We start from the raw sequence: 14,308 nt of genomic DNA, 5'->3' as shown, positions 1-14,308 counted from the left end.
AAAAATAAAAACACCCCAAAAAAAAAAAAAAAAAAAAAAAAAAAAAATTAGGCACATGCCTGTAGTACCAGCTACTCAGAAAGCTGAGACAGGAGGATCATTTGAGCCTAGGAAATGGAGGCTGCAGTGAGCCATGATTAGGACCCCACACTGCAGTCTGAGTGACAAGCAAGATCCAGTATCAAAAAAAAAAAAAAAAAAAAAAGGAATGTTAGGAGAGACCTTATTGAGAGGATGTGATTTGAGCAAAGATCTGTGGGAATTGGGGGAGTGAGCTGTGTAGGTAACCCAGAAAGAGCATTTCTGGCAGAGGGAATCAACTGGAGCAAAGGCTGGGATAGTCCTGGTGAGATTGAAAGACAGCAGATGTGCCTGGGTTAGTAGGAATAAAACAGGGCTGAACAGCCAGTGAGGACAGAGTCAAGGAGGTAGGATGGGGCATGAGGGATAGAGTGGCAGGCCATTGACTCTGGCTTTCACTTTGAGGAAAGTGGGAAGCCACTGTGGGAGCTGAGCAGAGGAGTGATTGGAGCAGATGTGTTTTTAACAGGATCGTTTTGGCTGGGTGTGAGAATGAACTGGTGTAAAGTGAATGCTAGGAGAGCTGTTGAGAGGGCACTGCAATAGTCCAGGGAAAGTAAGATGGTGGCTCAGGCCAAGAAGGGGCATGTGGGGGATGAGAAGAGGTTGGATTCTGGACATATGTTGAAGGAAGGGCCAACAGGATTTACTGCTGAATTGGATGGAGGGGAGAGTGGTAAAAGGAGAGAAGTCACAGTAAGACGGACCAATAATATTGAGGGCTGAGTTGTCATCAGTTGAGTGGGAGATGGCAGCAGGTGAAGGACTGTGGGGAAAATCAGAGGTTTGGTTTTGGACACATTAAGTTAGAGATGTTTATTAGTCATTCTAATTGAGAGGTCAAGTAGGCGGTTGGACATACAAGTTTTGCAAGTAGAGAGAGTTCTGGGCCATAGATGAAATTTGGGAATCGCTGACACATAGATGTGCTTTAAAGCCATGGAAATATATACCTGGGTATATAGATAGAGAAGGTGACCAAGAACTGAACCTTGGAGCCCACCAATTTAAAGAGTTTGGGGAAAAAAGGAGGAATCAGCAAAGAAGACCAGGAAGGGGTAGCTACTGAGGTAGAAAGGAAAGCAGAGTCCTGCAATCAGTGGAGAAAGCATGTTAAAGAGAAGGGCGTGTCAAGTCTTCCTTAACGTAACTGAATTTCTAACACCGGTCTTCTATTACATTCTTATACAAAGAAAGTGTGGTTTAGGCCTGGCATGGTGGCTCATGCCTGTAATCCTAGCATTTTGGGAGGCTGAGGCGGCTGTGAATCATGAGGTCAGGAGTTTGAGACCAGCCTAGTCAACATGGTGAAACCCCATTTCTACTAAAAACACAAAAAATAGCCAGGCATGGTGGCAGGTACCTGTAATTCTAGTTGCCCAGGAGGCTGAGGCAAGAGAATCACTTGAACCCAGGAGGTAGAGGTTGCAGTGAGCAGAGATGGTGCCATTGCACTCTCCAGCCTGGGCAACAGAACAAGACTCCATCCCGAAAAAAAAAAAATGTGGTTTAGGCCAGTGTGGTGGCTTACACCTGTAATCCCAGCACTTTGGGAGGCCAAGACGGGCGGATCACCTGAGATCAGGAGTTGGAGACCATCCTGGCCAACATGGTAAAACCTGTTTCTACTAAAAATACAAAAATTAGCTGGGCATGGTGGTGTGCACCTGTAATCCCAGCTACTCGGGAGGCTAAGGCAGGAGAATTGTTTGAACCCGGGAGGCAGAAGTTGCAGTAAGCCAAGATCACACCACTGCACTCCAGTATGGGCAACAAGAGCAAAACTTCATCTCAAAAAAAAAAAAAAAATGTGGTTTAACCTATTTTTTGTGTTTATAGAATGCATTTATATGATATCAAATAACCTATTAATTCTAGTTTAGAATAATTTTTCTGAAACTCGTGCACCAAAGAATGCCAGTGTTGTACCAGCTGTTCATAATTATTTCTTGAGGTCTGGGAGGAGGTTGTTTATTTAAATAGATTTAGGAACTGCTGTATTCTATAGCCTGCTGTCTTGGAGATTCATATGGTGCCCTGGTCTATTAAAGACTATGAGAGCCACCTGGGCAACATGGTGAAACCCTATCTCTACAAAAATACAAAAATTAGCCAGATGTGATGGCACACACCTGTTGTCCCAGCTACTCAGAAGGCTGAGGTGGGAGGATGGCTGGAGCCCAGGTAGTCGAGGCCACAGTGAGCCATGATTGTGCCCTTGTACCACTCTAGCCTGGGCAGCAGAGCAAGACCCTGTCTAAAAAAAAAATTCCTTCAAGTTTGTATGATTCTAAAAATTAGACCTTCTTAATGGAAGTAAACATTAGCTATAAATAGAATTCAGAAAAAAAGATAATTCAAAGGAGCACATAGAAATACATTAATTTCCTCAGCTGGTCTAGACTGGTGCTTTTTTAATGCAATTAATATTATTCTAGATTAATTATAAGCTGTAAATTAATGTTACTGTTGTTTTTTACATACTAAAAAACTATTATCTGGTAAGTTCAACAAGAATTATAGGTGGAAATTACAAAGTATAACCAATACAGAATATCTTATAGAGACATCTCAATACTTATCTAAGAGGATAAAAGTACTCTAAGTTTAAAGGGAGGGATAAACAGATGAGCTAGGGAGTTAGGCTTAATAACTCCAATGGCTAAAAAGTCTGCCTTAGTGCACAGAACAATTCCCATAGAAGTTTATCTTTTTTTTTACAGCATCTGGCTGCTGGAATAAAACAGATTGCGGAGTTCTTGGGATTCTTTCTAACTGGGGAGCAAATTCAAGCTATCTCAGTCCAGAGCACTTTCCAAGCAATGCGAGCGAAATCTCAGAACACACACGGTGCTGTCGGCCCATTCCTTTTCCGCAAAGGTAAAGTTGCATTGGTTTCTGGGATTGTATCAGTTAGGGACTGACTTTGCGCACAACAGATAATCCAAATAATTTCATCTTAAATAGGATAGGGTTCCATTTTTCTCTGCCTCAGTAAGAGGTCTGGACACAGACTCTCCAGAGCTGTAATTGGTAGCCCCATACGTAATCTTTTAGAATCCTATCTGCTGTTGAGAGTCCTTTGTGATTATCACCTTCTGAAAACAAGATAGCAGCTGATGCTCAACTATTATGTTCAAATTCAGATAGGAGAAAGTGAGTGGGCGAAAGGCAGAATAGTACTGGCTGAGTGAGCCCTTTTTAAAGATCTTTCCTGGAAGCCCCATCAGTAAATTTTCTTTCTTTTTTTCTTTTTTTTTGAGAAAGAATCTTGCTCTGTTGCCCAGGCTGGAGTGCAGTGGCACAATCTTGGCTCACTGCAACCTCTGCCTCCCAGGTTCAAAAGATTCCTGTGCACATCACGCCTGGCTAATTTTTTTTTGCATTTTTAGTAGAGACCGGGTTTTACCATATTGGCCAGGCTGGTCTCAAACTCGTTTCCCAAAGTGCTGGGATTACAGGTGTGAACCACTATGCCTGGCCAATGACTTCTTTCTTTTCTTTCTTTCTCTCACTCTCTTTCTTTCTTTCTTTCTTTTTTTTTTTTTTTTTTGAGACAATCTCACTGCAACCTCCGCCTCCTGGGTTCAAGTGATTCTCCTGCCTCAGCCTCCTGAGGAGCTGGGATTACAGGCACTCATCACCATGCCTGGCTAATTTTTGTATTTTTAGTGGATATGGGGTTTCACTATGTTGACCAGGCTGGTCTCCAACTTCTGACCTCAGGTGATCTGCCTGACTTGGCCTCCCAAAGTGCTGGGATTACAGGTGTGGGCCACCGAGCCTGACCAATGACTTCTTACATTTCATTGGCCACCTTCCTTACAATGGTGACTGGGAAATGTGACTTTTTAAAGCTGGGCATATTACCATCCATTTAAAATGAGCGTTTTGTCAATGAGAAAGAAGGAGAAAATGAGTATTTGATAGGCAACTAGTTGTCTCTGACATGGATTATTTTTTGTATATTTCATTAAAGTATTCTAAACTCCTGTGGAAATGTATGGCAATATAGCTTAAGGACAGCCAGTGTTATTTTGTATTGAGTATATAATGAAATAATGAGATGTAGAGGTAGCACGTATACCAGCAAGGACAACAACAGCTAACATCAGGCATCTATTATGTATTAAACTTTTGTTGGGCTTACATTTTATTGTATAAAAAAACACTGAAGTTCTTGATTTTATAAATGTAGGAATCAAAGCTCAGGAATATTAATTTTCCGTTGTCACGTAGTTAATAAACAGTGGAGTCAGGATTTCAGCCTAAGTCTACATGACTCTACTATACTTTTTCAAATGAAAACTTGTTTTTGAAATATACTGTGAGGCCGGGCCCAGTGGCACACACCTGTAATCCCAGCACTTTGGGAGGCCAAGGTGGCTGGATCACGAGGTCAGGAGTTCAAGACCAGCCTGGCCAATACGGTGAAACCCCATCTCTATTAAAAATACAAAAACTAGCTGGGTGTAGTGGCATGCACCTGCAGTCCCAGCTACTTGGCAGGCTGAGGCAGGAGAATCAAATCACTTGAACCTAGGCGGTGGAGCTTGCAGTGAGCCGAGATTGTATCACTGCATTCCAGCCTGGGCAATTGAGGGAGACTCCAACTCAGAAAAAAAAAATTAATAAAAAATAAAATAAAATCTATTGTGAGCAGAACATTGAATGTAAACCTAACTTTGGTTAGATTCCTAACCCCCATTTTTATGCCTTGTTTTATTAGCTTTAAGGAGGTGGGAAATAGAACCTTTCTGTACATGGCTAATTAAGTACTATTCAGAATAGGAAAATTCTAAGGTAAATAAAGTAATAGTTTTAAAAATTTATAATATTCATTGTAGAAAATTCAGAAAGCATAGAAAAATGTGAAAAAGTATTAAAATTGTCCAAATTTCTTCCACCAGAGGTGGGTTTAACTTTTTGGCATATTTTCTTCCACCCTTACTCTGTGATGTTTCATAGCTGATGACATTCGTAAATAGTTTTGTGCTTTCTTTTATTCCCTTAATATATTGTAAGCATTTCTTCATGTCATTAAACTCTCTTTATTAACATACCTTTCAATAGCTATGCAATATGGAACTTATAACCTTAACCTAAGTGATCAAAAGATCCTTAAGAAAAAAGTAATCTTTCAGTATCTGAGGTCTTAATGAAAACCTGCTATAAAATGTTAACTTTTCAAAGGGTATTTAAAGCCTTTAAGAGACTTTAGAGAGAAAACTACTCTCAAAAAGTAGAATTTTAAGCTCGAGGTGTTGGGAGAGGAGTAGAGTTAGGGGGTCATTGAGGCTGGTGGCTCCTCCAAATCACGTAAAGAAAGCATGTCACCTCCCACACCACAGATGGCGGAGTCCCAATGGACATTGTTAATTTTACAACAGAAATTACATTAAGTTTTAAGAGTGTAAAACTTTCGGCCGGGTGCGGTGGCTCACGCCTGTACCCAGCACTTTGGGAGGCCAAGGCAGGCAGATCACCCGAGGTCAGGAGTTTGAGACAAGCCTGGCCAACATGGTAAAACCCCGTCTCTAATAAAAATACAAAAATTAGCTGGGCATGGTGGTGGGAGCCTGTAATCACAGCTACTCAGGAGGCTAAGGAAGGGAGAATTGCTTGAACCCAGCAGGTGGAGGTTGCAGTAAGCCTAGATTATGCCACTGCACTCCAGCCTGGGCGACAGAGTGAGACACCATCTCAAAAAACCAAAACAAAGAGCGTAAAACATTTTTCATGTGTCCATTTTAACACATCAGAGTGAAATATTGCACTGCAAATGGTAAAATCATGAAGAAATATTCTAACAGATGTCTGGGTCTACTGTTTTTTGTGTGTTGTAGGTGAAGTCGGTGATTGGAAAAATGTGTTGAGTCAAACTCAGAGCCAGGAAATGGATGAAAAATTCAAAGAGTGCTTAGCAGGCACTTCCCTAGGAGCAAAGTTGAAGTATGAATCATATTGCCAGGGTTGATTCCAGTCAATTCAGCGGGACTCAATTGTTTTTCCTTAATAATAATTAAGTTTAAATAATTGAATGAAAATTCAGTCAAATAATCAAATAATGTTAATTAAATAATATTGAAATCTAAACAATACAAATTTAATAATAATGATAACATCTGAAATTTTTAAACACAAATGTAAGTTTGTTCACTTTTTCAGGGAAGGGCATTTTAGCGTCCCAAAGGGACACTGTGATTAATGCATCACACTGGAGTTTTAACTTATTTCATGCTCTAGGTTCACATAAGAGGGTAAGCAGATACTACCAGAGACACACCTAGAGCTGTGTTTGCCCATAGATGACAGAGGCCTGCAAATGATGCACAATTTTCTATACTTTCCTCATAATATAACTCCTTTCTTACTATGGATAAAAGCACTTGAGGTGGCTATCTCAGACTTACTGTTGGGAGAGAGTTAATACCAACTCTGCAATAAATTCCATTCTAATTTGGTTCAAGAAAAAATGCATTGCTCGTCTACTCCATGAATGCCATTGCAGTAGGCCTTAGGAAGGCTTCCTCTCAAGGGACTTTATGTTTCTACTTAATATGATCTTTCATTCAATTCAAAGCTAAAGGTAAGAGATTTTGTTATTCTACCATAAAGACTTTTTCTTTTTTTTTTTTTTTTTTGAGACAAAGTCTCACTCTGTCACCCAGGCTGGAGTGCAATGGGATGATCTCGGCTCACTGCAACCTCCACCTCCCAGGTACAAGCAATTCTCCTGCCTCAGCCACCCGAGTAGCTGGGATTACAGGTGCACAGCACCACGCCCAGCTAGTTTTTGTATTTTTAGTAGAGGCAGGATTTCCCCCTGTTGGCCACACTGGTTTCCAACTCCTGACCTCAGGTGATCCAGTTGCCTAGGCCTCCCAAAGTGCTGGGATTACAGGTGTGAGCAACCACGACTTGCCCATAAAAACTTTTTCTACCACAGAGCCTCAAGTAGTCATGTGGAATTTACAAGAGAAGACAGAAAATATTCTAGAAAGGAAGAATTCTGGCCAGGCAAGGTGGCTCAAACCTGTATCCCAACACTTTGGGAGGCTGAGGAGGGCTGATCACTTGAGGTCAGGAGTTCCAGACCACCCTGGCCAACATGACAAAATCCCATCTCTACTAAAAATACAAAAGTTAGCTGGCCTTGGTGGCATGCACCTGTAATCCCAGCTACTGGGGAGGCTGAGGCAGGAGAATCATTTGAACCTAGGAGGCAGAGGTTGCAGTGAGCTGAGATCATGTCACTGCACTCCAGCTTGGGCAACAGAGTGAGACTTTGTCAAAAAAAAAAAAAAAGAAAAGGAAGGAAGGAGGGAGGGAGGGAGGGAAGGATGGAGGGAAGGAAAAAGGAAGGAAGAAAGGAGGAAAGGAAGAAGGAAGGAAGGGAAGGAGGGAGGGAGGAACGGAAGAAATACTAAATAAAAGGCTAATATCTAGAGTAAGTAAAGAACCACTAAGATCAATAGATAAAATAAAATATAGCCTAATAGGAAAAAAAATGTAGCCAGGTACTGTGGCTCATGCCTGTAATCTCAGTGCTTTGTGGGGCTGAAAAGGGAGAACTGCTCAAAGCCAGCTGGAGAAACATAGCAAGACCCCATCTCTACCAAAAAAAAAAAAAAAAAAATTAGCCAGGCATGGTGGGGTGTGCCTATAGTACCAGCTACTCAGGAGACTGAGGCAGGAGGATTGCATGTGCCCAGGAGGTTGAGGCTGCATTAAGCTATGATTGTGTCACTGCACTCCAGTCTGGGCAACAAAGTGAGACCTTGTGTCTTAAAAAAAAGTGTAAAAGATATAGACAGGTAATTTACAGAAGAGGAAATCCAAATGGCAAATAAATACAGGTATTGATCGACTTACGACCTATGCGACGTACGACCATTCAACTTTACGACCACAATCATTAGCCACGACTGCTCCACGTCTGGCAGCGCAAACGTTGCCCAGCTGGGTGTACAACAGTGCGGACCAGCTTCCGGCAGCACTACCATCTCCGCGTGCACCATTTCAACTGTTATCTCAGACTCGGTACAGCAATTTGTGTTTTGTGTCTTGGATATTTTTCATCAAACCCCTCCCAAGATGTCTACCAAGAGGAAATTGTCTTTGTCTACACCTCAGCCTGCCAAGAAGGAAAGAAAGGCCATCGATCTCGACACGAAAATGAAGGTAAAATTAAGCAGTACGAAGGAGGAAAGAAAGTGAATGTGATCGCACGTGATATGAAGTTATCACACTCGACTGTGTCGACGATTTTGAAAGATAAAGAAAGAATTCGTGAAGCTGTGAAAGGTTCTGTACCCATGCGATCAACAGTTATAACAAAGCAACGAAGCGGGCCCATCCACAAAATGGAGAAATCGCTATATATTTGGATGGAAGATCAAATTCAAAAATGGCCAATAAAATGTTTCGTACATGTTTATATATTTTGATATGTTTTGCAATTGGGAAAATGTTTCCTATGGTATTTTTTTACACCTGTATTTTGTATTTTTGTATGCACCTGTATTTTGTAATTTTGCATGTTTTGCAAATATTAAACCAGTTGTACTAGTAATGCAGTGTTTTACTTAAACCTCACCAATGTAAAAATAAGAAACAAAATGGTGTAGAGATGATGCAAATGGCATAAAATGAACAAAGAAAAATTATGATATATAACAATAATGAAAGAAAATTATGATAAAATATGACAAAGATTTTTATAACATCATTTCACAGTACTGTACATATAGCCTACTCAACTTATGACCAAATCGTGTTATGACCGGTTTGTTGGCACCAATCGTGGTCGTAAGTCGAGCACTAGCTGTAGATAATGAGAAAAATGTAGTAATTAGGAAAATTGAACAACAGTCAGAACAATACTGGGATCTCTGAGAAGGAGTAAACAAATGAGTTGATCCCTACACCTTTCTAAGCGTGCTATCTATAGGCAGTTTCTAAGCTGCAGAACAGGGAAAGGGAACCTAATACAAAAGTCTCATAAAATTGGAGTTGGATATTGGGAGTCAGGCAGGCTGAGGAGGCTAGATTTTCAGAGCAGATTGCTGGGGAAAAGAACAATGTTAAAAATGTAACATAGCAAGAACCTCAGAGATCTGCACAGGGAATCCTTCTAATCTTTAACTGAGTGGATATGTGTATGCATGAAATAAAACTTCGCAAAGACGGTGTAAATCTCCCTCCAGACTGGGAAAGGATTACTGAAAAGCAGCGAGCCATTTTCCTGGACTTCATTCAGAGGTGGAAACAGTTTGTGTTCCCACCAGCCAAAGTGGAGCGACTACCACGGCATTGGGTAGATTTCCTAGAATGGTCAGACCTTAGAAGCAGGGCTAAATTAGCCCTGGCGTAAATTATCCCTAGCCCTGCTATAACAAAAGCAAATCTAGAATGGATCGAAATGAACTCAAATAACTTAATTGCTTGCCAGTTTGAAAAAAAAAAAATTATCAGAGAAAAGGTTCAACATTTAAAAAATGAATTTAATAAAATAAAGCCTCAACAGCATATCTGCCATCCAACAAAGATTTCTCAAGCATACAAAGAAATAGGAAAACATGACCCATATCCAGGAGTAAAAGCAATTAATAGAAACCGATAAATGACTGAGATGATGGAATTAGCAGATAATGATCTGAAAGAGCTATTATACATTTTATATGTGTGCTCAAATAGGTGTAAAAAAATGATGAGAAGAGAAATGGATAATGTAAACAGACCCAAATGGAAGTTTTAGAGATGAAAAACACAAAATCTGACATAAAAAATACACAGGATGAATAAACAGTAGATTAGACAGAGAGGAAAAAAACACTAGGGAACTTGAGGGCATAGCAATAGAAACTATTCTAAATGAAGACAGAAAAAAATGATTATAGAAAAACATAAACAGAGCTTCAGTGACTTATGGGACAATATTGAGCAAATATACATGTAATTGGAATATCAGGAAAAGGAAAAAGGTACAGAAAAAAATGGAAAAAATAATGACTGAAATTGTTCCAATTCAAATAACTATAAATCTGCAGATTCAAGAAGTTCAACAAACCCCAAGCTGAATAAACATAATAAAATGGCCTTGCTGAGAAGCCTGTGTGGATAAACTCACACGTATCCTCCATTCCTGCTACCACAGCCTCTTTATTTGTTCGAGCAAGCACTGGGATAGCTGGGGAAAAGGCTGACAGAAGTCTTGCTCAACTGCTTCCCAAAAGCCTCTTTAGAAGTGGGTGCCTTTGGTGAACATTCACAAGGGAGCCCAATATGCACACTCTGCCCATTCCAAGTGGTTCACTCACATCATTTCCCTAGTCCTCAACACCAACCCTCCAATATCATTCCTTCCAAATCTCTGAACATCAGCTGCATTGCCAGCTGCTAGCTCTGTACAAGCCACTGAAGGAGGTGCTTTGGATCTTCTTGGGGGCCGTGGTTAGGAAGTAAGTGACTAGGCTGCACAAGATGAATCTACTCCCATATTTCTGACTCCCTAAGTATTTTTGATTTCTTCATCTGCATTACTTGGCATTACATTTTCATTTAGTGTGAACTGCTACTGAGCTCAGATTATAGTAAACCAAGTGAGCAAACTGGCTTAGTGCTCCCACTGCTGGAGGTAGCACATCAACTTTCAACTTTCCTCATGTCATCTTTAGAGTCACTGCCATGCATATTTCCTTGGTTTCTGTGCCTCTTTTGTTGCATAAAGCATCTTCCCTTGATCAGATCTTGTCCATATCCCCTTGGGGCACATTAGCATCTGATTCTAGTTTTGGGAGTGAAGACACAGGTAGAGATAGGGAATGTGGAGAATTGGCACCTTCTTGCAGGGTGACTGTTTCATGCTCTTCAATGTAGGCTGTACCATCCTTATTGGACAATTGTGGAAAGCCTGTGGAGAAACAGCAGAATTCAGGGGGGCAGTGGCACTTGGATTCGTTCCAATCCACCGAAATTCCCAGGGCTTCATTTTTTCACAATTGATGCCCTCAATCTTCACATAAGAGACCTGATGAGGCTGCAAATTAAATTTATATTGTAATTCTAGGCTGGGCGCAGTGGATCACATCTGCAATCCCAGCACTTTGGAAGGCTGAGGCAGGCAGATCATTTGAGGTCAGGAGTTCCAGGCCAGCCTGGCCAACCTGGTGAAAACACATCTCTACTAAAAATAAAAATTAAAATTAAAAAAAAGCTGGGTGTGGTGGCACATGCCTGTAATCCCAGCTACTCAGGAGGCTCAGGTAGGAAAATTGCTTGAGTCTGGGAGACAGAGGTTATAGTGAGCTGAGACTGTGCCACTGCACTCCAGCCTGGGAGACACAGTGAGACTCCATCTCAAAAAAATTATATTGTAATTCTGGTATCTGCAGCACTAAGCTTTGCGCCTGGGGAGGCCAGGTGGAAGGGAATTGGGTTTCTTAGGGAGCCCAGTATGCTCACACTCTGCCCATTTCAAGAGATTCACCCATGTCAAATACAGTACATTCTAAGTTTCTCTTCAGAGAAATATACATATGTCAGTATGTCCAGTTTCTTTGTACTTTGTTCTCTTATTCTCCACTTTAAAATTTAACTTCCTCATCTCCTTGCCCCTAGTTTCAGTAAACAACCTTCCAACCAGTTCTAATCAGTAGTTCACATCTGTTCCCCTGGTTACCTGCACCTATTCCTCTTGCTGAAACCACATGTCCCCCTCACACATCCCCCTCCTAACCCACATATTTAGGGTCCTGATTCATCCTAGTGTCCTGACACTTGTAAGTGGCAAAGCCTGGACCCCTGGTTATAATTCTAACTCCACTGCCTACTGGCTGTGTTAATCTAACTCCTCTGTGCCTCAATACTCTTTAGTCCCTGTGCCAATGACTTTGGGACTCTGTGTGACTCTGGGAGTGTGTCACCTGCTCTGTCCTGAGTCACCCTTCGTCACCTGCTCTGACCTGAGTCACCTTTAGTTACCTGTTCTGTAACTGTCTTTCCTGCTGAAACTCATCACCCTGCCACTCTGGCTCATACCCCTTCTCTCTTTAAAATAGCCAATTGGAATGAGCTTAGACTGTGTGATCCAACCCTAGCCAATAGGGGAATGACACAGCAGTAAGGGATACCTGCTTCAGGAATAAGAACTCCTTGTTCAAGTATGCTCTTGCCATTGCTCCATCTGCAAGATGCATCGTTCCATAGAAGTAAATAGCCTTGCTGAGAAAATTTATGTTCGAGTGCTATTTCTTTTGAATCACTGAAAATTTACTTCTAACACCCATATCTTATCATTCCCCTAGACCTCATGACCAACTCTCTGATATCATTCCTTCCAAATCATTCCCCAGTAGAGAAGGCGGATTTTTACATCATCCCTGAGGCTACCTGAAATAGGAAGTTTTCTGGGGCAGTCATAAAAGCTTGTGTCCTCTGATCATGCTTGAGCTTGTCATTTTTCATTCTTAAAGCTCTCATTCAGGAGCTCAAAAAGTCAGAAAAATTTGTCCTTGCTGCTGCTGCTGCCACAGCCACCCCACATCCACAAAGCTGACAAATGGATACCCAGCACTGTCAGAGCTTTCTTGCCACCAGGAAATGCCACAAAAAGATGGCTCTGCCTCCGTCTACCTTCTAAACCTCCAAGCAGTGCTTCACATTTGGGGGACGTAAGCTATGCCCAGGACTTGAGCCACAAGGAAAGTATAGATTTTAGTTGTTGATATCCAGCAATGCAGAGTTGTTGGGGGATAGAGAAGGGAGGCCGGAGTGGATGCCTGCCTTGGCATAATTTATTTATTTATTTCGAGATGGAATCTCAAAATAAATAAATTTTTTGCATCACTGAAAATTTACTTCTAACACCCATATCATATCATTCCCCTAGACCTCATGACCAACCCTCTGATATCATTTCTTCCAAATCTCTCCACTCTGTTACCCAGGCTGGAATGCAGTGGCACGATCTCGGCTCACTACAACCTCTGCCTCCCTGGTTCAAGCAATTCTCCCTGCCTCAGCCTCTGGAGTAGCTGGGATTACAGGCACATGCCACCACAGCCAGCTAATTTTTGTATTTTTTAGTAGCAGTGGGGTTTGCCATGTTGGCCAGGCTGGTCTTGAACTCCTGGCCGCAGGTGATCCACCCACCTAGGCCTCCCAAAGTGCTGGGATTACAGGTGTGAGCTACTGCACCCAGCCTAGGCATAATATTTAATGTATATTTGAGGTCTGTCTTGGGACCACCTCCCTCTCTTATCCCAGCTAAGATGTTGAGAGTACAGACTCCTGGTTATAATTCTAACTCCACTAGCTGCGTTTATCTAACTTCTCTGTGCTTCCATACTCTTTAGTCACTATGCTAATGACTCTGGGACTCTGTGTGACTCTGGGAGTGTGTCCATCAGGTGAGTAGGGTTTCTATAAATCGAGGACCATTGGTGTTTGACCGTGGTAGGAAACTTCCTACTATTGTAGGGAGCAGGGGGCTCTCTTTAACTGCAGGCCTGGCCGGCGGGTGTTTTTACAGCGGCTGGCAAGTGTCTGCTCAGAAATAAATGGATGGGTGAGGCCGAGTGAAGGAGATTATGCCCCCGCCCCTGGGCTTCTCATCCCCAGTCTTGTAAAGGGGAGGGGACAGTGGTATTGCAAGCGGGGAGGAGTGCTTTGGTGTTTACAGGCCCAAACTTGGGCCTGTAACTTTGTTTACAGGCTTTGCCACTTACGAGCGGCAGGACCCTGGGCGAGTTCATTTACTCAGTTTCCTCTATTGTAAAACGGAGCTGGTAATACCCATCTTCCCAACCCTACTCTAGATGTTTGTACCGAAGAGTAAGTGGAACCCTTGATTCCAGAACCTAGAGCAGCTAGCGCCACTTGCCCCAGGAGCCGCGGGGGTTGGGGTTGGGTATGCCGGGTTCTGGCAGCGCAGAGGCTGCACGTGGGCACCAAGCCCGCCAGCCGGTGCCTCCTGCGCGCACTCGGGATCCAGCGCCAATTTACCCCAATCCCCGAGCAGAGGACGGCTTCAGGGAAGGCGGAGTCCGAGGGGAAAACGAAACCGAGAGCTAGCTCTCCAGAAGCCGCTGGTGTCCGGCCGGCAGCAGCGGCGGTGGCAGCGGCGCAGGTGAGCGGGGCCGTGGGCAGCCGAGGGAACGCGGGGGACCAGGCTCGGGGGATGGGGATGGGGGCAGGGCGGGCTAGGGGCTGCGGGCCCAGCCGG

The 14,308-nt window shown here is 42.6% G+C and overlaps 1 protein-coding gene across 2 annotated transcripts in view; it reads left to right on the top strand.

The window, feature by feature from the left end:
- The window catches only part of SULT6B1 (sulfotransferase family 6B member 1), a 44,668-nt gene extending 38,492 nt beyond the window's left edge, over positions 1 to 6,176 (top strand). For both annotated transcript variants that reach the window (XM_032239326.1, XM_032239325.1), the window contains 2 exons: positions 2,805 to 2,961; positions 5,928 to 6,176. In XM_032239326.1, the coding sequence (XP_032095217.1) occupies positions 2,805 to 2,961; positions 5,928 to 6,058 (288 nt within the window). In that variant the 3' untranslated portion in view covers positions 6,059 to 6,176. The remainder of the gene's footprint in view (positions 1 to 2,804; positions 2,962 to 5,927) is intronic.
- The last annotated feature ends 8,132 nt before the right edge of the window (positions 6,177 to 14,308 follow it).

The sequence above is a fragment of the Sapajus apella genome, unplaced genomic scaffold (assembly GCF_009761245.1).
Source record: "Sapajus apella isolate SASKATOON/1434 unplaced genomic scaffold, GSC_monkey_1.0 scaffold44, whole genome shotgun sequence".
In the NCBI taxonomy this organism is placed as follows: domain Eukaryota; kingdom Metazoa; phylum Chordata; class Mammalia; order Primates; family Cebidae; genus Sapajus; species Sapajus apella.
Note: the sequence above shows the minus strand (reverse complement) of the source record. Positions and strands in the feature narration are given on the sequence as shown.